At 52.3% G+C, this 24042-nt stretch overlaps 1 protein-coding gene and 1 long non-coding RNA gene across 3 annotated transcripts in view; one reads left to right on the top strand and one right to left on the bottom strand.

Moving 5' to 3' along the window:
• The window catches only part of Doc2b (double C2 domain beta), a 25406-nt gene extending 9659 nt beyond the window's left edge, over positions 1–15747 (bottom strand). Inside the window, exons 1-4 of one of the 2 annotated variants that reach the window (XM_078042611.1) lie at positions 15128–15747; positions 5563–5642; positions 4917–4943; positions 365–439 (exon numbers count right to left, since the gene is read on the bottom strand). In XM_078042611.1, coding sequence (XP_077898737.1) covers positions 365–439; positions 4917–4943; positions 5563–5642; positions 15128–15500 — 555 coding nt within the window. In that variant the 5' untranslated portion in view covers positions 15501–15747. The remainder of the gene's footprint in view (positions 1–364; positions 440–4916; positions 4944–5562; positions 5643–15127) is intronic. The other variant, XM_078042612.1, reaches the window with a different exon arrangement.
• On the top strand, positions 13491–24042 carry LOC144376137 (uncharacterized). The gene is made up of 3 exons (XR_013436246.1): positions 13491–13659; positions 20511–20726; positions 23786–24042. It is a non-coding gene; the product is annotated as an uncharacterized LOC144376137 (long non-coding RNA).

Raw genomic sequence — 24042 nt, 5'->3', positions numbered from 1 at the left:
GCCCTTTTTGTATTTATTTAAAGACAGGGTCTCACTGAGTTGCTCAGGGCCTCACTAAATTGCTGAGGCTGGCTTTGAACTCGTGATCCTCCTGACTCAGCCTCCCCAGCCTCTAGGATCACAGGTGTGTGCCACTGCGCCGGGCTCTTGGCATTTGATATTCATCTCCAGCTGAGGCTTCTTACTGTTCCAGAAATTCTCTAGAGAGGGGTGCTTTCCCCACTGATCAAATATGTGATGCTGACCCTGGAAGTCCTTGGAGAGGCTGGAGGGCGTGGGGCTGACTGGTGCTGGTGAAGGTCAAGGCTGAGATCCCCTGGGTGTCCCAGCCAGAGCATGCAGGCCTGGGGAGGAACCCCCTTACCTTACTGGCTCCTGGCAGCAGGTGGAGCTTGACGTAGGGGTCCGCCAGACCATTGTGGTCCATGGGTTTCAGGCCCTGAGCAGAGGGAGCAGCAGAGGGTATGACTTGGCCATTGAGGACACACACCAGCCAGGGCCTCCAGCAGAAATCGCCTGTCCCCTGGTCTGCTGGTCCTCTTCCCAGAAGCCCTCTGACCCCACACCCCGAGACGGGGTGCAGGAGGCTGACTCAGGGCCCATCAGTGCAACCTCCCCACCCTGGCCTGGGACGGCTATTGCAGGCCTCTTTCTCTTTCCATCCTCCCTATCATGGAGGCCAGGTGATTCCCCTCGCCCTGGTCAAGCCTCATCTTCCCACTTTGATCCAGCCCTTCCCTCTTCTGGACGTTCCTTTCCCACTTTTCTTTTCTTTTTCTTTTCTTTTTTTTTTTTTTTTTTTTTTTTTTTTTTTTTTTTTTTTAAAGAGAGAGTGAGAGAGAGAGGGGGACAGAGAGAGAGAGAGAGAATTTTAACATTTATTTATTTTTTCTTAGTTCTTGGCGGACACAACATCTTTGTTGGTATGTGGTGCTGCTGAGGATCGAACCCGGGCCGCACGCATGCTAGGCGAGCGCGCTACCGCTTGAGCCACATCCCCAGCCCCTTCTTTTTCTTTTCTTTGAGAGAGAATTTTTTTTAATATTTATTTTTTAGTTTTCGGCGGACGCATCATCTTTGTTTGTATGTGGTGCTCAGGATGGAACCCGGGCCGCACGCATGCCAGGAGAGCGCGCTACCACTTGAGCCACATCCCCAGCCTCCTTTCCCACTTTTCAAACACAGCTCCCCGATAGAGACTGCCCTCCCTGACCCTGAACCCCCATGGCCCTGTCTACCCGTTCACGCCTCCCTCGGTGGGTGTGGGAGAGTGCTCCAGGGCCTGGGAGACTGGCGAGACCAGACTTAGCTTCTTTCTGGGTTTATCCCAGGCACAGCCAGTTAGTGTCCACAGAGGTCCCAGGCTGCCCAGCCATCGAGGGTCCCTCCACAAGATGGCACCCCTCACTAACTTTGCTTTCAGTTCCTTTTGCAAACGAAGTTCTTTTGCACAGCCTGCGACCAAGGGAACCACAGATGGGGACTTAGCTGACCTCTTGCAGGGGCTTGTTTCTGGAAACTGCATCTTTCCCCCTTCTGGGGTGTCACGTGGGGATGTAGAGAAGCAGACAAGCCGCTGGGTGGGGGAGAGGCAGCTCACTGCTCATGGTCAGGCCCATGGCCATGGGCAGCCCCAAGCTCCTCTCCCGGGCCCAGACCACTTGGTTTGGAGGGGGGCCCAAGTGGGGGCCCCACACACTGCTTGTCAGCTTCTGGGAAAGGGCACAGGTTGGGAGTCAAACAGGCCTGAGTTCAGATCTTGACCTTTGCAATTTATTAGTTGGGTAAATGGACAAATTCCTTTGTGTTCTCTGCTTTAGGGTCTGTAAAAGGGCTTCATAATTCTGATTTCCAGCTGGGTGCCGTGGGGCTGTCATACCAGAGATATGGAAGGCTGAGGCAGAACTGCAAGTTCAAAGCCAGCCTCCAAACTTAGGAGGCCCTAAGTAATGTGGCAAGATCCTGTCTCAAAATAAAAAATAAAGAGGGCTGGGGGTGTGGCTCAGAGGGTAAGTGCCCCTGGGTTCAGTTCCCAGTACCACCAAAAACAAACAAACAAACAAAAAACAACAAAACAACTTCCTTGAGTCACAGCAATACAGAAGCAGGCCCGCTCAGGTGCCTGCCCTGTTCTCTGACATGCTAGGCCTTGGGAAGATGCCAGAGAAGCCGTGAAGGCTGGAATGGGGGTTTCTGAGCTACACCCAGAGTTGCTAGGGTCACAGGTCTGCCCTGAACTGCCCAACTCTGGGGTGGGGCTTTGCTTGGAGGCTCTGTGGGTGCCCATGGACACCAGGCTCCCTCAAGACCCACTCCTGGCCTCTCTTCCTTTCCCACGGAGTGCTCAAAGCCAAGTGTGGCGTTCTTCTGGGGAGTCTGGTGGTCCAGCCTGAGCAGGGCTGCTGCAACCAGGGCATGGCTGAAGGCTTCTGTCACATTTCTACAATTCTTTTGTTTTGATACCAGGGATCGAACTCGGATGTACTTAACCACTGAGTCACATCTCAGCCCTTATTTTTATTTATTTATTTTGGTACCAGGAAGTGAACTCAGGGGCACTTGACCACTAACCACATCCCCAGCCTTATTTTGTATTTTATTTAGAGACAGGGTTCCCCCTGAGTTGCTTAGCTCCTTGCCATTGCTGAGGCTGGCTTTGAACTTGCGATCCTCCTGTTTCAGCCTCCCCAGCCCCAGGATTACAGGTGTGCGCTACTGTGCCCGGCTCTCCAGCCCTTTTTATTTTTTATTTTGAGACAGGGTCTTGCTAAATTGCATAGGGCCTCACTAAGTTGCTGAGGCTGGCCTTGAGTTTTCAATCCTCTTGCTTCAGCCTCCTGAGCCACTGGAATGACAGGTGCGTGCCACCTCCTCCATCCCTACACATTTCTACAATTCTTACACATTCATTTGTTGTAGCTTAAAATGTCTCCATTGGGTCAAATTGGGTTTTCAGGTCAGGGAGCAAGAGGGTGGCCTCTTAGGTAGGCCTCCTACCAGCTTACCTACGAAAGACAAAAAGCTGACCCCACAGTCTAAGGGAGGGGCAGGCAGGTGAGGGGCTGAGGCGAGGCCCCGCGGCTCTTGGCATGGAGAGTCTTGCTTGGAGAAGAGGCTTTCCCCCAAAACCCAGGCCCTGGGCCTCTCAGAGGCTGCCGACCAGTGTTCAAGGAGAGGCGCTTTCAGGACTCGCAAAGGCTCAAGTTTTCCTCAACCTTAGAAGGAAGGGGCTCCAACATGCATGATGGGCCAAGGGACATCAGGCAGAGTGAAACAAGCCACCTCAAAAGGACAAACCCTGCAGGAGTCCACTCCCACGAGGTCTCCTGAGTCAAACTCCTGGGCACAGAGAGTCTGGTGGTGGTGGCAGGGAGAGGGACCAGGGAGCTGTTGAATGGGTAGACTTTTAGTACTGCAAGATGAAAAAGTTCTGGAAATGGATGTTGTCGATGTAGCTCCACAATATGAATCACTTAGCACCCCTGACCTGTACACATCAAAAATGGTTATGACGGAAAATTTCATACTTGTACATTTTACCACAGTCAGAAAACAGCAACTGCTGGCGCACACACCTGTAATCCCAGTGACTCGGGAGGCTGAGGCAGGAGGAATGTAAGTTCAAGGACAGCCTCAGCAACTTAGTGAGGCCTTAAGCAACTTAGCAAAAACCCTGTCTCTAAATAAAATATAAAACAGGGCTGGGGATGTGGTTCAGTGGTTAAGCATCTCTGGGTTCAATCCTGGGTACCCCAAAAAAAATTAGGAGAAAAGAAAAGAACAGAGTATCCCGGGACTGTGGTTCTGTTGGTGTTTCCCCAGCCCCTTCTGGGACTTGAGTGCCCTTGTGTCCATGTGTGCTTGGGGGTGCCTGTGAGTGTGCAGGTGGGTGCAGCCTCCAGGAAGGCGTTAGGCCCTGAGCACACATGAGCACTGGGGGCTGCGTTAGCCATTCAGGGGGCAGCAGGGGCCCTACCTTGCAGATGAATAGAGACTCACCTTCACTCAGGGTGGGTGTGGTCAAGTGGGTACAGCTTCCCCAGAGACCCTGAGAGGCTCCCATTTGGGGAACCCCCATTCTCCACCCTAGAACCCCAGCTCTACCCATGCCTGTACCCCTTTCCTGTAGAGCTGGATTTACTCCCAGAAAGAACTGGAGAATGGGGGCCACCATGGCTTGGGGGGTTTCTGTCCCCAGCCTCTGATGCCTTCAGGAATGGGCCCCCCGTGGACACCTATATTCGTACACATCAGTTTCCAACTAGATCTGTGCACCCACCAACACACTGGAGCACACACAAAACACACAAAACACTCACAAAACACACTGGAGCTGGGCAGAGGAGGCAGGGAAGAGCTCTAGTGACGGATGGGAAAGAAAAGGAGTGGGCTCTGGCTAGAGTGGCCTGACAGCTAGTCCCCAAGCCTGGACCATCTCTACAAAGCTGGCGGGGAGGGAGAGGAGAAGGGGTTTGTGTGGCCCTGCAGCCTGGCCTCCACCTTGGTGAGGCTGGAGGGGCACCAGATGCTCAGCTCTCCTCCTACAGGGTAGGTCTGGGCATGCCCCGAGCCGCAGCCTGGGGAGTTGCCACAAGAGGGCAGAGTGAGGGATGGAGCGGTGGCCCCCAGGTGGCCAGGCCCCTGGTCTCCATGTGGACATACTCATGCTCGCCCATGGCAGATCAAGGGTGGTGGCCCAGGCTGGGCTGGAGTATAGCCTGGTGGGTACAAAGCCAAGGTCAGTCCCTCAGTCAGCAGGTAGAGGGGAGGGGCAGAGGGCGCCTGCAGGTTGGGGCTGCAGGGTGTGGGCTCTGGGCCCAGGCTGCTCTGCAGGAAGCCCCTCCCTCTGAGCTGGGCTGTCCCAGGCCCCTCGGTAGCCCTTTTAGGGGGGCTCTGCTGGCCACGTGGGCCCTTACCTTGCGAGAGAACATCAACTTTGGTACCTTCCTCCCAAAAAGGAGCCATGTGGGGGATTAAAGGGAACAGCATGGTTGAGAACCCAGAGTGGCACACCCTGGCTCCAGGGCAGAGCCACAGGGAGCAATGGAGGGCCTGGCTGGGGGACCTCTGGGCCCCGGGGACCTTTCGGGATCAGGCCCAAAAGTTAACCCCTACCTGGAGTGTCAGCCTGCTTTGGTGGCACCCGAAGCATTCAGAGCAGGACAGCAGAGTCCGCCCAGGAAGCCCTGGAGCCGGGAACTTGGGGTCCAGGAGACCCAGTGGCATCAGATCCAACCCTCGCGCCCTCCTTTGCTGCAGGACAGGTCTTCCCTACTGACTCCCTTCCTGGACAGTCCTCCCAGTCTGCATGTCCCCTGAAAGCCCCATCAGGGCCTCCAAATACCCGTTCTCCTCCCTTTCTCCTGCTCCTTCCCTCAAATGCCCTATGGTGCAGAGTTTTTTGGGGGGAAGTGGGAGCTGAGATGCGTTAAGTAAGAATTTGCTCCCACAGACACCGTGAAGCCTGGACAGTAAGGACGGGGGCAGGACTGGCCTCCCCAGCCTTGGCCCATTCTCCAGAAGCCGCAGCAGGAGCGGGGACACTGGGATGCGGGAGCCTACCTTGGCCTTGCTGATGGTGCAGTGGAGGGCATTGTTCTCCTGGTCATAGAGCAGGCTGAAGTCCAGAGTGCCCAATGCGGCTGCAAACAGAGGGACAGATCACACACTGGCATCTTGGAGAAGGGACGCCCTCTCCTGTACACAATGAGCCACACTTTTTTTTTGGTACCCATTATTGAACCTTGAGGTGCTTAACCACTGAGCCATATCCCCAGCCCTTTTCATATTTTATTTAGAGACAGAGTCCCACCCAGTTGCTTAGGGCATCACTAATTTGCTGAGGCTGGCTTTGAACTGGAGGTGATCCTCCTGCCTCGGCCTCCTGAGCTGCTGGGATTATAGGTGTGCACCACTGCACAGGGCTCTCCTCATGCTCCTTCTGAGGATATCTGAATATGCAGGAGGTATACAGAATGTGGCCATCAACTCCAATTTCACAGAACATAAGTGGTTTACACAAATTAAACCCCCATACCCGTCCTGCACAAGCACTGCTCTATCTACCCCTTACAGATCCTTGCTGCATCGACGCTGTCTTCAGGGCTATTGTACAAACCGAAAAGCAAAACCATTTTTGTTCCCCCAGCTCTACCCTGCACTGGGGACTGAACTCAGGGACGCTCTGCCGCTGAGCTATATCCCTAGTCCTTTTTGCTTTTTAATTTTGAGACAGGGCCTTGTTAAATTGCCCAAGCTGGCCTTGAACTTGCGATCCTTCTGCCCCTGCTTCCTGAGTCACTGAAATCACAGGCATGTGCCACTGTGCCCTGTTTCATTTTCATTTTTAAATGGCTGGAATTAGTTAAAGCAACCAAAGTATTACTTTTATAGCAAAGCTTAGTAAAACGATACGAGGATACCATTAATAACGTTTTAAAATTACCCAAATGGCTTCGGTATTGAGATTAAGGAACTATGCATATTTGCAGTGCACACTGCTGGTTCCTTAAGGGCACAGACACATGTTCACAATCACAGCAATGAGCGTCGTCATTCCAGTCCACAATGCTTATGAATAAAGACAGATACACAGGGCTGGGGCTTAGTGCCTACCATACTAGAGGCCCTGGGTCCCATCCCTAAGCACTGGGAAAAAATAACCCTCGAGTTTTACAAAAAGAAAATGGAAAGACTACATTAGCAATAAAACTACTGCTTCCAGCTAACAGGTAAAAGTGGAGCGGCGGGGCTGGGGCTGGGGCTCAGAGGTAGAGCGCTCGCCTAGCATGTGTGAGGCCCTGGGTTCGATCCTCAGCACCACATAAAAAAAAAAAAAAAAGGCCCATTGACAACTAAAAAAATATTTTTAAAAAGTGTAAAGGCACTGATTCCCCCCTCCCCAATAGGCAGGAATGGAGGAGTCCAGTCCCAAGGACCACAGACACCGACTGATCTCCAATTATATGCTTCTTCATCCTCCCATCCCACCAAACCCTGGGAAGTGGCAATATTCTTCCCACTTTTCAGATAAGGAGCTGAGGTTCAGAGAGGAGAGGTTCATCCCCTGCCCCCAGATGGTACCCTGAATCACACCCAGTCAGCCTACAGCCTGGCCGTTCTCGAGGGCCGGCCTGGCCTTGGCCCAGTGTGGTGCCCACCTGTGCTAAGCACCCTGTCTGCCATGTACAACTGCTGTCCTGGGCTCTGGGCCTCAGTTTCCCTCACTTGTGAAGTGTCATAAGGATTGCGTGACAAGGCAGAGGTGATGGGGCTTTGAAAGCTACAGGCCCTGGGCTGACAGCTGATGCTCTCACTGCAACTAGTGGGACTGTGGAGCGCAGTCTCTCTGGCCCTTTTGAGACCCTGGGTGGGCTTCAAAGGGCCACCTGGGTCCTTGGGCGGCTGCTCCCAAGTCAGTTCCCCAGGGCCAGGCGGAAGTGCAGCTGTAACTGGGTGCAGCTGCCACCCTTGGAGCAGTCACTCAGAGCAGCGGTGGCTTTTCAGGCCCAAGTGGTTCCCAGCAGGAAGGCCAGCAGACCTTGGGGGCAGGTCCCAGACAGCAAGATGTACATTCACACGCCCTGATCCTGCTCCCAAGCTGCTGGGCTGATCAACTGGTGCCAGTGAGAGACAGAGAGTGTGTGTGTGTGTGTGTGGTGCCAGGGATTGAACCCAGGGTCTGTGCATGTGAGGCAGGCATTCTACCACCTGAGCTATATCCCCTGCCCCTCAACTGGTGTCTTGTTCATTCATTCTTTATTAACCCAGTGTTTATAAAAAGCTAGACTCTAGGGATCAGGAGAGCTATAAGGCAGGTCCCTGCCCCCAAGGAAAGCACAGATGGAAATAACTTGTCAGAACACAGGAAGGAACCAAGAGGAGGGTCACGGGGCCTCATGGCAAAGTGGGGCCACTAGGGAAGGCTTCCTGGAGGAGGTGAGCTTCACCTGAGCCAGGAAGGATGGTGGGAGTTGAGGAGTGGCACAAAGGGGCAGGGGGAGGGGATACTCTAAACACAGGCCACCTGGCCGGTGGGGGCTTAGTGGCTGCAGTGATGCTGGGTGAGGGAAGGGCCAGACACACAAGACTGTCTTCAGGCTGGGGCTGCCCTAGACTCTCAGCTCTGGTCTGGATGAGCTGCGGCCACTGGCCAATGCCAACCACACCCATCTGCATAGACTGCCCCAGACCATGGCCTGCAAAGGGAACATGGTTCCAACCTGAGCATGCTTCCAATCTGGGCCCTTGCAGATGAAGTCTGAGGACTTCTAGGCCCTTGCAGGGGCCCAGGGAAGAGGTTTGTTGAATCTGCAGGAAAATGAAGGGCCACATGGGCGGAGCTGCCCTTTCTCCTCTGAGCAGGACACAGAGCTGGATTTGCCTTGTTAACCAGGACCCAGCCAGGTGAGGCACACGGCTCACACCTCTGTCCTTGCCTGCAGCAGTGTGGAGTGCCACCCGAGGTCAGACTCCACAGGTTCAAATCCTGCTTGGGCACTTCCTTGCTGGGTGACCTCTTCCTGCCTCGGTTGCCTCATCTACAGATGGGAGACAGCAACCCTGGCACATAGCGTCTGGGGTACAGCGAGTGCTCAGCAGATAATTACTGCAGGAGCAGATTCATTTAGGTGACTTCTAGATAACTGTGCTTGCCCCTCTGAGACCCGTTCTGGAAGGAACCCGTTCTAAATTGGATCACCAAGTCCCCTAGCACCCTGCCTTTGGGGACAGGATATATGAATGGTCATTTAAGCTTTTCTAAATAACCCAAGTCACTGCTATGACGTATTCGCCTGTGGGTCATTGTTACCGCCCAGACATGGGGGGCCGTGTGAGGCGATCCCTCCACCTGGTGGTCCCAAGCTTGGTCCTTTGTTAGGTTATCCTTCACTTTTCCGCTTCCTCCTTTTGAATCATCCTGAAATCCTATTAGAGCACTTGCCTCTTGTAACACAAACAGCTCTCTCTCCTCATCAGTAGTTCCCTCCATGAAACCAGCTGATAATACTTGTTAGAACAGTGTCCAGACCAAGAGCCTAACATAAAGAATGTGTTGCCAGGCACAGTGCCTGTAATCCCAGCGGCATGGAGGCTGAGGCCGGAGGATTGCAAGTTCAAAGCCAGCCTCAGTAACTTAGCAAGGCCCTAAGCAACTTGGGTGAGACCCTGTCTCTAAATTAAAAAAAAAATTAAAATGGGCTGAGGATGTGGCTCAGTGGTTAAGTGCCTCTGGGTTCAATCTGTCATAACCCGTCCCCTTTTCCAAAAAAAAGAAAATGTGCTTTAGTGATAACTGGGTCTGGCCTTCTGCTGCCTGTAGCCTGGCTCTCACCTGTGGGTGAAGTGGACTCACCATCCCTGGAACCACTAACACAGCCTCAGGCCCAGGACTCACCCAGCCCGTGGTGCTTCTATAGTCATGTTCTCTGACCCGTTGATGGGGCACCATAGCCAATCAATCTGCCATTCAGCTTGGGTCCACTTGTTTCTTCAAGACATGAATGTCCTCAGGACAGGGACCCTGCCTTGGCTACCTCTGTAAGACTGGTCAGAAGCAGGTGCTCAATCCACACTGAAGGTCAGTTCACACCAACTTGCTCTCCTGGGGGGCACTGGAGTGGGGCTGGGTGTGATGTCACATATAGACACACAGTCCATGACAGCTACCTGCTTCCTGACCCCAGAGAGGGATGAAGGAGAGGGTGGCCTACTCCCTGTCGGGAACACAGCTCCAGGAGAAGGGAGGAGCCCCTTCCACGGCTCTGTCTAAAGATGCTGTCCTGTTCAAACTGGACACTTACGACCACTTCCTGGGAAAGAACCATATGCCTAGTGCATCCCTGGGAGGCGGGGTGGGCTGCTGAGGTCTTTGAACTCCACTAAAAGGTGTTTTTTGCAGAACTGGGTACTAGTACTAGGGATTGAACCCAGGGGGCCTCTACCACTACATTCCCAGCCCTTTTCATTTTTTTTTTTTTTTTGAGAAAGGATCTTGTAAGTTGTAGAGGCTGACCTTAAATGTGCGATCCTCCTGCCTCAGCCTCTCAAGTCACTGGGATTACAGTATGCACCACACTGCCAGACTCTACTCAAAGTTCTGTTCATAAGTAGAAGCTCAGTCACAATTCTGGAGTGGGGAGAGCTCTCTTAGGGGGCATATGGCCCAAACTGTTTCCTTTCCATTTGAAGATCTAAGGATCAGAGAGGGGAAATGGCTTGGCCAGTGTGGCCCACTAGGACTGCATAATTTCTCTCTTTCTTTTAGTTGTTGACAGACCTTTATTTAATTTATTCATATGTGGTGCTGAGAATCAAACCCAGTGCCTCACACATGCCAGGCCAGCACTCCACCACTGAGCCACCACCCCAGCCCCGATAATTTCTATCCTAAAGTCTAAGTAGCTTCTGGAAAATTTTTGTTTGCCACTTTGTTTAGCCAACATCTTAGGAAGAGGAAGCAGGGCTGCTGTTGGGCTGGGGGACTCCCGTGAAGGGCTTGAGATGCAAACACCCCCGGGTGGTGGCAGGGGTGAGGAGGGTCCTGGGGGCAGGAGAAGGTGCTTCACAGGATCCTGCTGTGTCCTGCCCTTGGGGCCACTCAAATCACATGCCCCGACAAAAGTTTACATCTCTGGAAAAATAATGAGGGTTGGTCACTAATGGGCCTTTGAGATTTGTCACCCGCTTGTCGATAATTATAGAGCTTTAATGGGGCTAATTCAGAGAAAATCAAGCTCCAGCCCCGGTTGGTTCCTCTAAAGCTAAACATTCCCCGGCTTCTCGGTGAAGACTGACAGCCTCATTAGGACCTTGGTTTGCACCTGAACTTGCCTGACCCATACACCCTTGGGAATGGGAAATCTGTCTTTTTTTTTTTTTTTTGAAGAAAAATGTTAGCCTCTAAAATAATTATGGAAAAAAAAAAACTGTCAAAAACCATAGAAAATTCCGGGTGCGGTGGTGCATGTGTATGACTGCAGCTAGTTGGGAGGCTGAAGCAGGAGGTTTGCAAGGTCGAGGTCAGCCTAGGCAACTTAAGGAGACCCTGTTTAAAAATAAAAAAGAAAAAAAAAGAAAAGAAAGAAAAGAAAAGAAAATGGCTGGGGATGTAGCTCAATTGTAAAGTGCCCCTGGTTCCAATTCCCTAGTACTGTTAAAAAAAAAAAAAAAAAAAAAAAAAAGAAGAAGAAGAAAAATTAGTAAGGCTAAGTCAAAAGCTTTCCCATTTGGGGAAACTGAGACACTGAGCCAGGCACCACATGCGGTGGGGGTGGGGTGGGGTGGGGGGAGAGGAATGAGTTAAACATTCCTGAATCCCAGGTTCTTAGAAGCAAAAGTTTAGGACTTCTATAAATCTTTTTGTTCCTTTGCTTAAAATTCTTCAAAGATCCTCTGTCACCTCCCAAACTCAGTTCAACTTCCTTGGTGAGGCATTCAAGACCCTTTGTGATATGACCACTTTGATCTCATCACGTCTTCTCCCTCTGCCCCAGCCACTTGGCTCTCTTGTTGCACCTCCGATGGGCTTGTTTCCAAAACCTCGGCACCTGTGCACACAGCTGTTCTTTTTCTTCCTTCCACTCTGCCAGCCTGCTTCCTCCTTCCTCTCAGCCTCAGAGCAGAGCCCTCTCTGTGGGTGCCCTCTGAGCAAGTCAAAGCTTCTTACTTGGGCTCCTGCCTTCCTGTCCCTAGCTGCTGGGCCGCTCATTTGTCTTGGTTTCTGTGAATACCTTGAGGTCAGAGGTCGTGTTCACAGGCATGACTTAGCACAGTGCCTGAATATGAAGAGGTCTGGGCAGAATGTGACTGAGGCCAAAAGAGGTCCCCGGATGGCTCAAAGGATGGGGAACCACATCCAGTGGGAAGTGGGATCTGCCCCCAGCCACAGAGAGCCTTTGGGGCTGACTCCTCCACTTCACCCCTCCTCCAGGCCTCTAGGGGCATCAGACCTGAGCTAGCCCCAGGGTGAATCATATAGGGGCAGGTTTAAGCAGGGGCATATGATGTAATTTTAGCCAATGAGACAAAAGGACAGGTCTCCTGGGAACTTTTGTTTTTGAGGGGTGGGGGATAAACCCAGGGCTTCGTGCATGGGAGGCAAGTGCTATACCACTGCTTCCCCCTCACACCCCAGGAACTTTTGGGAGAAGTTTCCTCAATCTTAAACGAACAGATGTGAGGAGGAAACTGATCCTTATCAAATCTAGGACCTTGTTGTTGTATGTGATGCCTGGACCCACAGCAGCCATCCTGCTCATCGGATGGGAGACCGACTGCATCATTAGAACCTCACCCATATACCCTTGGGAATAGAAATCTGTCCTGATTTTCAGCCCAAGAGGAAAAGAGCTGGCCAAGTGGAAAAACAGTATTGTTGCTCCTGATGGCGTGGAGGAGCCACTACAGCATTGCATCCAGGTGCCACAAGACTCTGTTCTTGTTTAAGCCACTTTGAGTTGGTTTTCCATGATTTGCAACCCAAAGCAACTAACTTAAGTCGCCACAGTTTTGAATAACGGAACAGGGTTCTGCGGGTGGAGATGGGATGGGACAGCATCTCAGGCAGGGGCAGCCTGTGCAGCCATGGGAGGGCAGGCAGCCCATCTGGAGGGAGCACACCGGTAATCAGCTTAGGACACCTGGGAGGGAAGCCAGGGGGTGGAGCTTCTCATTCCAGCACTCGGCCTTTTCTCAATGAGGTCTGCTGGGAGCATGTGGGTTGTGTGCATGTTCTTTGAGGTGACTACCAAAGGATGGGCTTACAGAGGGGGACAATGGCCAAGTCATAAACAACACTTCTCTCTCAGCTTGGACAACACAGCAACCGCCCTCATTTCTTTTTGTCAGAACAGAGATAATCCAATAATTAGGGCAGCAAATAGCATAACCCTGGCTAAAGCCGTAATGAACCATCTGGCTTGAATCATTTAGGCTTATTCTAGGGATCTGGTTGTCAGAGCTCAAAGGGGGCACAGCCGGGGGGCACTGGGTAGAGGGTGATAATGCCCTCCTAACGTTTTCCCTCAAGGACAGCAGCCAAGATTTCTGTGCTCCCAGCCACTGATGGGAATTAAGCCAAGGTTGGGCCGCTCTTAAAGGGGATGAGGCTAAGCCCAGCCACCCTGGATCAGCCACACACCCTCCTCCTTAGCTCTGCTCTCTCTCAGACTTCTTTTGAGCTCTGGTGATATGGGTGTGGTCAACTCCCAGTTCAAGCTGGCTAAATTGTGTCCAGAACTGTTTGTACTGTCCAACCATGTGAGTCTGTCCCTAGCTAGGACACCTGTGTGCTCTGGCCCGGGGACCCAGTCCTCCTCTCCTCCAGGGGGACTAGTGCTGAGTTGATAGACTGAGACCCTGGCTGCTGGCCTGGGCTTCTTACTTTCTGGCTCCTTTGTCACCTGTGGGTTTGGGGACAGCCTAAAGGAATGATCAAATTTCTCCACTCTTGGCTATATGTCATCCAGAGGGCCCTCTGTGGCAGCAGGAGGGTGGCCCGAAGCTCAAGCAGAAGCCCCGCCCACCTGGCTCACTCCCTTGGCACAGCACCCAAGATACTGGAAATAGGAACAATTTTCCTAGGCTTTAGATCCAGGGCAGGCAAAGAACTGACTTGGGTCCTGGTTCAGGCCTCTGCAGAGGCCAGTGAGTGAGGAGGTGAGTTTGCACAGGGTTCCAGGGCTGCGGGTGGGCAGATCCAGGGCACAGCCCTGCAGGCAATAAACTCTCCCGACCCAATTTCCCCAAGCCAGCAGGCAAGTGGAGGCAGAGGACTGCTCCCCAGTCCCACTCTTGGGGGCAGGGCCTTAACATGCTGGAGGCTCAGAGGGATGTGGTCATGGCTTCCAGAAAGTGCACCCAAGGTGGTTTCTCTACAGAGTCGGGCTTGGACTCAATGTTGCTGATAGGCCCTCCCCAGGTTCGGGGATGTGGGCTCTGCATACCGGTGGCACTCTTAACCCCCGCCTTCAGCTTCCAGAGGCACATGTTAAGCTCAGAGAATCTCCAGGCCCCGTCCAGAGGCCGGTGTGAGCCCTATTCTACCACTGCTGCGCGGGGGAGGGGCTACAGGCCCTGGGGAAGCCCTCGTGGGCCCCCAGCCCTGCAAGGTTCATATCCGCGGAAGGGCGAGGTTTTGAAACCAATTTTCCGGGTCTGAGGGACTTGGCTGGGGCCACAGCTGGGTTGGGGGCCTTTCACGTTGCGTTCCTACCCCACCCCCACCCCCGCGCAAACCTATTGGGCATGAGATCTCCGTATCTTCCCGCCTCGGTTTCCCCAACAGTACCAGATCCCTCCGGGCAGGCACACTCAGGGATAGCACAAGGCGCCAGGAGCGCCCGCCGGCCGGGCCTCGGCTCCGGGGACCCTGGCGCTTGCTTGCTCCTTGGGGTTCAGTCCCGAGAGGAGTGGGCGCGGGCTGGGGGTCCATCCTGCCGGGGGTGAAGCAGGTGTAACAGGTGGGCAAAGGTCCGCAGGCCAGGCGAGAGCGGCGGCGGGGTCCATGAACGCAAGAGGAGAACCGCCAAGGTTTTTCCAAAGGACAAGCGGCCCCGCGGTCCTCCTGGTCCTCGGCGCGCGCATCAGCAAAGCCGCTGCGCCGTGCGGGCCGCCGGGCCCACCGGGGAAGTCTGGCCGGCCCCAGCCTCGAGCTTCCTCCCCAACCTGCTCCAGCTCGACCCTCGGCTGCCAGGCTGCCGGCAGCTAGCTCGCGGGCGGGGAGCGACCGCGCGGCCAGCAGCAACTGGTGTCTCCCCGGGGCGCAGCTCCGCCCTTCCCGGGAACAAAAGCCGCCTCCCGCACCGGGTCTCCAGGCGGGAGGGCCGAGAGGGGGCGCGGCGCTGGCTCCCGGGAGCTGGGGCCCATAAATGGGACACCCCCGCAGGGCGCCCCCAAACTTCCCACCTCTTGCGTCCAGGTCGGGGGAGGTACGTGAGCGGGTCTGCAGGGCGCGCGGAGAGCGCACCGAGCTAGCAACGGGGCCGTGGCCAGCCGGGCGGAGGATGTACGCGGAGGGAGAGGGAGAGCGACGAGAAGGGGACCAAGGACACGCGCGAGACCCGCGGGGGTCACGCCCAGCCACGGAGAGGGGAGAGGGCGAGAAGTCGGCGAGTTGGAAACTTACTGCAGTCGTCCGACTCGTAGCCGTCGGCGTCCAGCTCATCCTCGGGCGGCTTGGCCGGCGGCCGCGCAGGACTAGGACCGGGGCTGGGGCCCGGGCTAGCGCCATAGGCTCCGAAGAGCTGGTCCACATCCTCGTCGTCGTCGCGGGCGCCGTCGGAGGGGCTGTGGCGGCCCGCGCTGGCCGCGGCCGGACGTGCGGGGGCGTCCGGGGGCGCCTCGGCGCGGGGCCCGGTGGCCTGGGGCAGGCCCCGCGGGAAGCGGGGGAAGTAGTCGGAAATCTGCTTGATGGGTCGGATGGGGCCGGGACACACGTCGATGGCCATATGCTCCTGGATGCTGATGGTCGCCTTCTCCCCGCGCCGCCGGAGGGTCATACAGGCAGCGCCGCCCCGCCCGGGCGCGGCCCGGCCCGGCTCTACCCCGGCCCGGGGGCGGCTCAGCAGGCCCGGCGGGGCGCGGAGGGGGCTGCGGGCATCGCCGGGGTGCCCCCGGACGGCCTTGACACGGCTGCTGCCTGCTCCGCGGCGGCCGGCGCGAGTGAGTGCCAGGGGCCGGCAGGCAGGGGGCGGGCCCAGCCCGCGTCACCCGGTAGCAACCAAGCAGTGTGAGTGTGCGGGCTGCGCGGGCGGGCGGGCGCCGAGCGAGGAGCGAGCGGAGCAAGTCGAGCGCCACCACACTCACTCGCACTCACATTGGCGCGCACGCTGGCCCGGGACCCCGCGCGCGCACACACACACACACATACACACACACACACGCGCGCGCGCGCGCGCTTTCCACTCACTCACACTTGCAGGACAAAGCGGAGAGACATCGGAGCATGGACCTGCAGGATGCACACTCACACATTCCCGCGTATACTAGCACATGCTGGGTACCATTCACTCTCACAGAACACACGCAGGTGTGCAGGGGGGCACTCCAAGCACACACAAACGTATACAGAGGTACTTAGTGGAAGTTTCCACCCACTCACGGCTGCAGACACACTAAACATGCACATATACAGAGTCGGGGAGGTTGCTGGGGCCCAGTACTACTCCCCAGCACCCCACCCCCCAAACTCCAAGAGAACACAAGAGAACACACACACACACACACACACACACACACACACACACACAGTGCTGATATCCAGGGTCCAGTTTTCTAAGCTACCTAACAGGCAGGACACATACACACACTCATAGAAGTCATCAGAGGACCGGAGCCTGGCATCCTAAAATCTGTACCTCATTTAGCAGGACACACAGCCACACTTCTAGGAGTGAAAGGACAGGCTGTGTATACACTAACTGGACATATACACTCTCAGTTGTCCAGAGCACTTCTGGCACAATCTAGGCACACTTCCTTTCAGGTCACAAACATGCACACTCTGTAACCTCAAGTCAGATCTCTTTTGGTCAGTGAGCAGTTTGAAGGACCCAGGAGGACAGGCTGAATGAGAACCTGGACCAAGGCTTGGTCAATGAGAGGGTGAGGACAGGCGGGGTCTGGCAGAGGATGCCCTCCCAGAACATGACCAATGAAGCAGAGGTAGAAAGGCAGGGTGTTACCTGCCCACCCACTCAGGCCACCCACAGGGTCAGATAACTAAATAAATCCCTGACAGCCCAAGTCCTGCTGCTGCCTAGCTTTCTGAAAACAAAGCTCTCTTGGGAACAGGCTGCTGCTGATACAGGTGTGTCCCCAGAAAGCCCTGGCATGGATGGAATCCTGTTTACCCTCTGGTTTCCATTGACGTGTCAAGAGACGCCTTATCTTCTTGGCTGGGTCTCTCCCTTGAATCTGAACGAGGGGCCCCAAGCCTGTGTCATTCCCCACCACAGACCCTGAGGAGGATGGGGAACAGAGAAAAGAAAGGAGAGACCTTTCCCCTTGTTGCCTCCAGCTACACCATTAAGGCAGGTCATTCGAGCCCTCTGAATCTCAATTTCCTCATCTTTGAAGTAGGACCAATTCTATCCTCACAGAATTGGGGTGAGCCCTCATGTAGCACTGAACATATCAGGTAAGAGTTACTCTGAGTTAGATGGTGGTGGTCACTACCCACCTTTGAAAATCATATCATACTGTGCCAAGAATGTCCAGGGCTGTCATGTTATTGATCCCTTTTATGACCTCATTCTGTAGGCAGAGTGTGCTGTTAAGGCAATGAAGGCTCACAAGGTGCAGTGGTGCACCTGTAATCCCAGTTATCCAGGAGGTGGAGCCCACAGGATCACAAATTTGAGACCAACCTGGGCGATTTAGGAAGACTTGTCTCAGAATAGAAAAATTAAGGGTTGGGGGTGTGCAGCTCTGTAGCAGAATGCTCCTGGGATCAATGCCCAGCACTGAAAATATAAATAAGTAAGTAAAATGGAAAAAAAGGTGAGGGGTGGGGTGGGGTTCAGGCACAGAGACTTGACTGGGATGACTGTGGCGAAGCTGGGATTAGAATTCAAGTATCTTCAATGGCTTTGTTCCCACGATCCCTTCCACCACTCCCCCTAGAGGGGGGCTCAGACAGAGCTGGGGGCACAGGTTAAAACCTTGTTCCTCCAAGTCCTCTTGAGGCTTCTTGAACAAGGACAGCCCATAGGAGGAGGAGAAGGGGGAGAAGGAAGAGGGACCTGAACTTGGCTCTCCTCTCCAGGGATCACCGTGGAACAACCTAGCCTAGGAACTCCTAGGATGATCTGGGATCCTGATGGAGTACATTTCAGTCTTCCAAGAGTCAAAGGCCGAGGGAAGGACAGGAGAGCCTGGAATCTGTGAGGTTCTCGTTCTAGGATTAATTAAGGGGGGTTAATTCTTACACAGGCACACAGTGACTTTTTCTTTTTTTTTTTTTTTTTTTTTTTTTTTTTTTTTTTTTTTTTAAAGAGAGAGTGAGAGGAGAGGAGGGAGAGAGAGAGAGAATTTCCAACATTTTTTATTTCTTAGTTCTCGGCGGACACAACATCTTTGTTGGTATGTGGTGCTGGGGATCGAACCCGGGCCGCACGCATGCCAGGCGAGCGCGCTACCGCTTGAGCCACATCCCCAGCCCCCACACAGTGACTTTTTCTGTGCCAGAGGTGGCTGCATCATAAAATGACTATGTAATAATATGGGTATTAAAATAGCGACACTCAACCATCATTTCACAAGGAGGATATGGTCATTATTTTGCAGATGGGTAAATTGAAACTTCAGATGGTCAGGTGACTAGCAAGAGCCTAGATATACTGACTCCTGACCCTGTGCCCTTTTAATGGCAAAGTTTAGCTTCTGTGTTCTGTGGAGTGGGGTTAGGGAGGGGGATGGGGGAATGGAGAAAGGTATCTGACCTCTTCCTCCTGGCCTCTTCATCTTTTGTGGGTTTTGCTTTTTGGAGGATCAGTTCACAGCTCTTGGCTCTGCAGGAGCAGGCTCTTGGGGAGGGTCTGAAAGAAGTAGTGCGGAGGGCAGCATCCTCACTCACACTCACACCAGCCCCCATGCTGGCCTGGGACCCCACACATGCACACACATGTAGCCAGGTGGGTGGGACCCTTTTCACTTCTGCATACTCACAGGACAAGAGGTGAACCAGCTGAGCAGGGACCTGCAGGACGCATGCTCACACATTCCCATGGGCACCAGCACATGCCGGGCACCACTCACTCTCATGGGACACACACAGGTGTGCTAGGGCACCACCCCATATGGGTGGGGGGAGAAGTGGTATTATCTGGAGATATATCCAGTTTCTAGAATCAGGGAGTGAGACAGGCTTAGATTCCAAAGCCAGTGTCGGTTTCCTCCAAATTGTGTCTGATTTTGTGCAACTGGCTTCCCTGAGGCCCTTTGTCTCATCTATGAGAAGGAAAATTTAAAAATCATGGGAGCATTAAAGGTGAGGAGGGGTACAAAATGGCCGGCATGCTGCCTGGCAGCTACAGGTGCTCAGGGGCTGGAGCTCTCGTCCCACCTTCCTGGTGCCACCCTCATTGTAGGCCCTGTGCTTACCTCAGTTCTTCTACTGGTAAAATACATTTGGCTGCTCTCCTTGCCCGTCACCAGGACAAGATGAGTATGTCAAGAGGAAGCGTGGGGGCTGGGGATGTGGCTCAAGCGGTAGCGCGCTCGCCTAGCATGCGTGCGGCCCGGGTTCGATCCCCAGCAGCACCACATACCAACAATGATGTTGTGTCCGCCGAGAATTAAGAAAAAATAAATAAATGTTAAAATTCTCTCTCTCTCTCTCTCTGTGCCCCCCTCTCTCTCACTCTCTCTTTAAAAAAAAAAAAAAAAAAAAAAAAGAGGAAGCGTGTTCAGAAGTGAATGTATTTGCCATAGCGGGCGCTGGCTGGCCTGTGTAGGGATCTTTAAGCAGCTGGACATGTCCAAGAGCCATCAATTATGTTGCAGGGGTGGGCAGCTCTGCAGCTGGACCAGTTAAGTGAGTAGCGTCTGCCCTTGTTTATAGCTATTGGGAGCCCCACATCCCTTTTTGTCCCCCACCTGCTTCTTTAAACAGGCTTCTGAGCGCTCCCTCAATTCCCACTCCCTACAGAGCTTGCCAAAGGCGCATGTCCAGTGTGGTAGAAGCAGACTCCTCAAAGGATGCTCTGGGCATTTATACCACTGGGATGTCTGTTCATAATGCAGATTCCAAGCTGGGTGCGGTGGTGTTCACCTGTAATCCCAGAGGCTCAGGAGGCTGAGGCAGGACGATTGCAAGTTCAAAGCCAGCCTCAGCAACAGCAAGGTGCTAAGCAACTCAGTGAGACCCACCTGTCTCTAAATAAAATACAAAATAGGGCTGGGTATGTGGCTCAGTGGTTGAGTGTCCCTGAGTTCAATCCCTGGTACCCAACCACAATAATACAGATTCCCGGTTCCCACCCTACACTCACAGATCCAGAGTATGTGCATGCAGACTCCAGATGTGTCTTAACAAGCACCTGCTGGAGGTTTGTTTTTTTTTTTTGTTAATGCACAACCAAGGCTGAGAATTGCTAGGTTAGGAAGTGCTAATAGTTTGACACAGTGATTCTCGACCTGTTTGGCTGCACCCATCCACAGCATCTCTCGATACTTAGCAATTCCTGTCTAGGGAGGTGAGCATCTGATGGGTGTTGGGATTTCTGAAGGGGTTTGGCAAAGCCACACTGGGGAGTCTGAAAGGCCCCCATGTGGATATCATGAACTCTTTCTTGTTGCACATCACTTAATGCCTTTGAACTTCCAGTAGGTGCCATGCATTTTTGAGGGAGGGATCTCTATGTAGCTCTTGGCTGGATGTCCTTGGTTGGCACCTCTGGATGGTGTCCATGGACCTGGCCCTGACCTAGCATGTTACCCATCGTTGATTACTGGAGGCGCTCTGGCAAGCTGTGCTAATAGAAACTTCTTTGTATTGATATTAATAGAAAATTTCAACCCAAAGGAGAGGCAATGGAAGAATTCCAAACACTGTTGCTGGTTGGCAGAGAGGAGCCTTCCAGGGGTCCTTGTCCATTCATTTATTCATGAATCCACGTTTCAACAAATGTTTACTGAGCGCCTCCTCTGCAACAGGCCCCTGCTGCACGCTGCAGGGGGCCCTGGTGATGAACGAAGCCCCAGTTTTCTTTCGATGATGGAGGGTAAGTCAGGATGGGATGTCGGAGTCATCTATTCTGGGGCCCCCACCTCCTTTGCACACTGGGGCCTCAGCATGGGGAGCATCGAAGAGCATCAACGCAAATGAGTCCACTTACGTGTTTGCAATATAGCTGTAGCTGCTGCGAGGCAAACTTGATATATTAAGTGATATTAAAAGTGCAGCTATTTCTGATAATTTATTATGCACATTCTCATAAACACATTACACTCGTCACAGTACATTTACAAGCACTAGGCCTGGCAGTGGGGACAAGTTAACACTTACCTAATGGTGTTTTGCAGATGTCAAACGCTTGGGAGCTGCAGTGATGGGTTCAATGGCCCAAGGAAGGGCTCCATCTTCTTTTCCTCCTGAGGCACCTGCCAACCACAGGTCTGGGAGCCCCTGGCCTCATTCGCTGTAGCTTTTCAGATGAGGAATCTGAGGCCTAGAGAGAAAGAGGACCTGGCCTCTGGTCTCCTGAGGCCGACCTGAGCCTTGCAGCCAGGTCTCTTGGGTAGAGGTACTAGGCTCTCTCTCTCTTTCTCTGCATGGCCAGGATCTGGAGGAGACCCAGATGAGAGGTTCACCTGCCAGGAGGAACTTAGCCTGGGGTCAGCTGCCTTTGGCAGATCACATACAATAAGGAAAATGCTGAGTTCTCTGGAAATGACCTCTGGGAAGAAGAGGAGTCTAGCCTGAGGCTCAAGGGACAGCCTGAATGAACCTCCATCCCCCCTCACAGGCTTGGGGGCCACTGGAGCTCAGGGTGTGGTTTTCAGGACTGGGGTGAACATCTCAGCATTATAAATGGATTAGAATGGGAGGCATTGGGGGCTAGGTGTAGCTCCTAGATGGAGTGCGTGTATAGCATGTACAAGGCCTTGGGTTTGGTCCCCAGCACTGAAAAAAAGAAAAAAAAAAATTGAAACCCAAGGCAAATGGCTTTGAATTAATGATGCAATTCAAAAGTGTTAACAATGCAAGTGGTAGCTTCCAATTATAACTCGTTCCACTTCTTAAATTTACAAAATGTTTCAGTCATACAAAAAAGGCCTGGGGTATAATATAAAGAAAGTCTGTGCCCATTGGTAACCCATTAGAAATGTTATTTCTAAAAAGAAATAATTCCAGATTTCTCAAAAAGCTGAGCATAGGGCTCAGGATGTGGCTCAAGTGGTAGCGTGCTCGTCTGGCATGCATGAGGCACTGGGTTTGATCCTCAGCACCACATAAAAATAAAATAAAGATATTGTGTCCACCTAAAACTAAAAAAAAAAAAAAAATGCTGAGCATAGCTGGGCGCAATGACACGCGTCTAATCCCAGCAACTTGGGAGACTGAGGCAGGAGGATCCCCAGTTTGATCCAGGATCACGAAGCAAGATCCTGTCTCAAAAACAAAAACAAAACTGGGTGTGGTGTTGATTGCCTATAATCTCAGTGCTGATTATAAGGAGGATTGCAAGTTCAAAGCCAGCCTCAGCAACTTGGCAAGTCCTCAAGTAATTTAGTGAGACCCTGACTCAGGCTGGGGATGTGGCTCAGTGGTTAAACCCCCATGTTCAGTCCTCAGTACCAAAAAAAAAAAAAAAAAAAAAGAAAGAAAAGAAAAAGAAAAAGTATGAAAAAAATAAAAGAAAATAAAGCCCAGCCGGACGTGGTGGCTCAGGAGGCTGAGAGAGGAGGATCCTGAGTTCAAAGCCAGCCTCAGCAATGACGAGGTGCTAAGCAACTCAGTGAGACCCTGTCTCTAAATAAAATACAAAAAAGGGCTGGGGATGGGGCTCAGTGGTTAAGTGTTCCTGAGTTCAATCCCCAGTACCAAATAAATAAATAAATAAATAAAAGCCCAGATTTATACCTAGAATTGAAAGGAGGGACTCAAAAAGGGTGTACTAATGTTCAAAGCAGCATTGTTCACAATTGCCAAAAAGTGGACACAACCCAAGTGCCCCTCAAGGAATGAAGGAATAAACAAAGTATGGTAATAATTAAACAATGGACTATTTATCTAACTATAAAAAAGAAATGAAGTTCTGACATATGTTACAACATGGATGAACCTTGAAAACATATTAAGTGAAATAAGACATAAAAGCACAAATATTATCATTCCACTTCCATGAAATGTCTAGAGTAGGTTGATTTATAGAGATGAAAAATAGATCAAGAGGTCCCTGAGCCTGCGTAGGGAATGGGTGAGTAAGTATGTACTGGGGAGGGAGTTTCTGTTTGGGGTAATGAAGAACAAACTTCCAGAACTAGACAGTGGTGAGAGTTGTACCATATTATGATGTGATCAATGCTACTAAATTGTATACTTAAAAATTATCAAGATGCAAAAAAAAAAAACAAATAAAAACCAAAACCTTTTTATTATCTCAGCTACTTGGGAGACAGAGGCAGGAGGGTTGCAAGTGGAAAACCTTGTCTCAAAATAATAAAAGAAAAGGGCTGGGGATGTGTCTCGTTGGTAAAGCCCCCCTACACATGCTGGGGTGGTTATTCTTCTCCCCCCCCCCTCCTGGCCTCTCCCTCCCTCCTTTTCTTGTAGGGGGTGGAGCTGGAGATTGATCTCAGGATCTTTGCATGCTGTGCCTTGGCCCACAGGTAGGAACATTTCTTTAGCATTTCCTGACAGGGGATTGCTGAGCTAAAGGACTGTGTATCTTTAGCTTGACCAGATAGTGCCAAATTGCTCCCCATATGAATTATAACCATTTTCGCCCTCGCAGTCATCTCTTTCATTTCAGTTCCTCTACATCCTCACCAACACTGGGCATTGTCAGATATGAATTTTTGCTAATCTGAGAAATGTAAGAGAGTATTTTTCTTTCTTTTTGGTACCAGGGATTGAACCCAGGAGCACTTAACCACTGATTCATATTCCCAGCCTTTTTTATTTCTTTATTTTTTTAAAATTTTGGGACAGGGTCTCATTAAGTTGCTTAGGGTCCTGATAAGGCTGGCTTTGAACTTGTGATCCTCCTGCCTCAGCTTCCCAAGCCGCTGGGAAAAGAGCACCTTCTTGCATTTCATTTGTTCTCCTTCTAACTAGGTGCTCGTTCATTTCTGCTGCTCAAGGTGGGCATGTGCAGTCAAGAGATAAATGTAACAAACTGAAAACCGGAGGAATTTCTATCAATAAGAGACTGGTTAACGACAGCATCATCTACCTGGATGATGGAACATCACACAGCCATTAAAAAGAATGAAGCAGCTCGTTGCAGACTGATAGAAAAGATATATTCAGATGTACTAGCGGTCTTTTTATCTCTCAAATTTATTATTAAATAAAAAGCAAGAGGCATAAAA

This window comes from Ictidomys tridecemlineatus, chromosome 3 (assembly GCF_052094955.1).
Source record: "Ictidomys tridecemlineatus isolate mIctTri1 chromosome 3, mIctTri1.hap1, whole genome shotgun sequence".
Taxonomy (NCBI): Eukaryota; Metazoa; Chordata; class Mammalia; order Rodentia; family Sciuridae; genus Ictidomys; species Ictidomys tridecemlineatus.
This window is presented reverse-complemented; position numbering and strand designations above follow the sequence as displayed.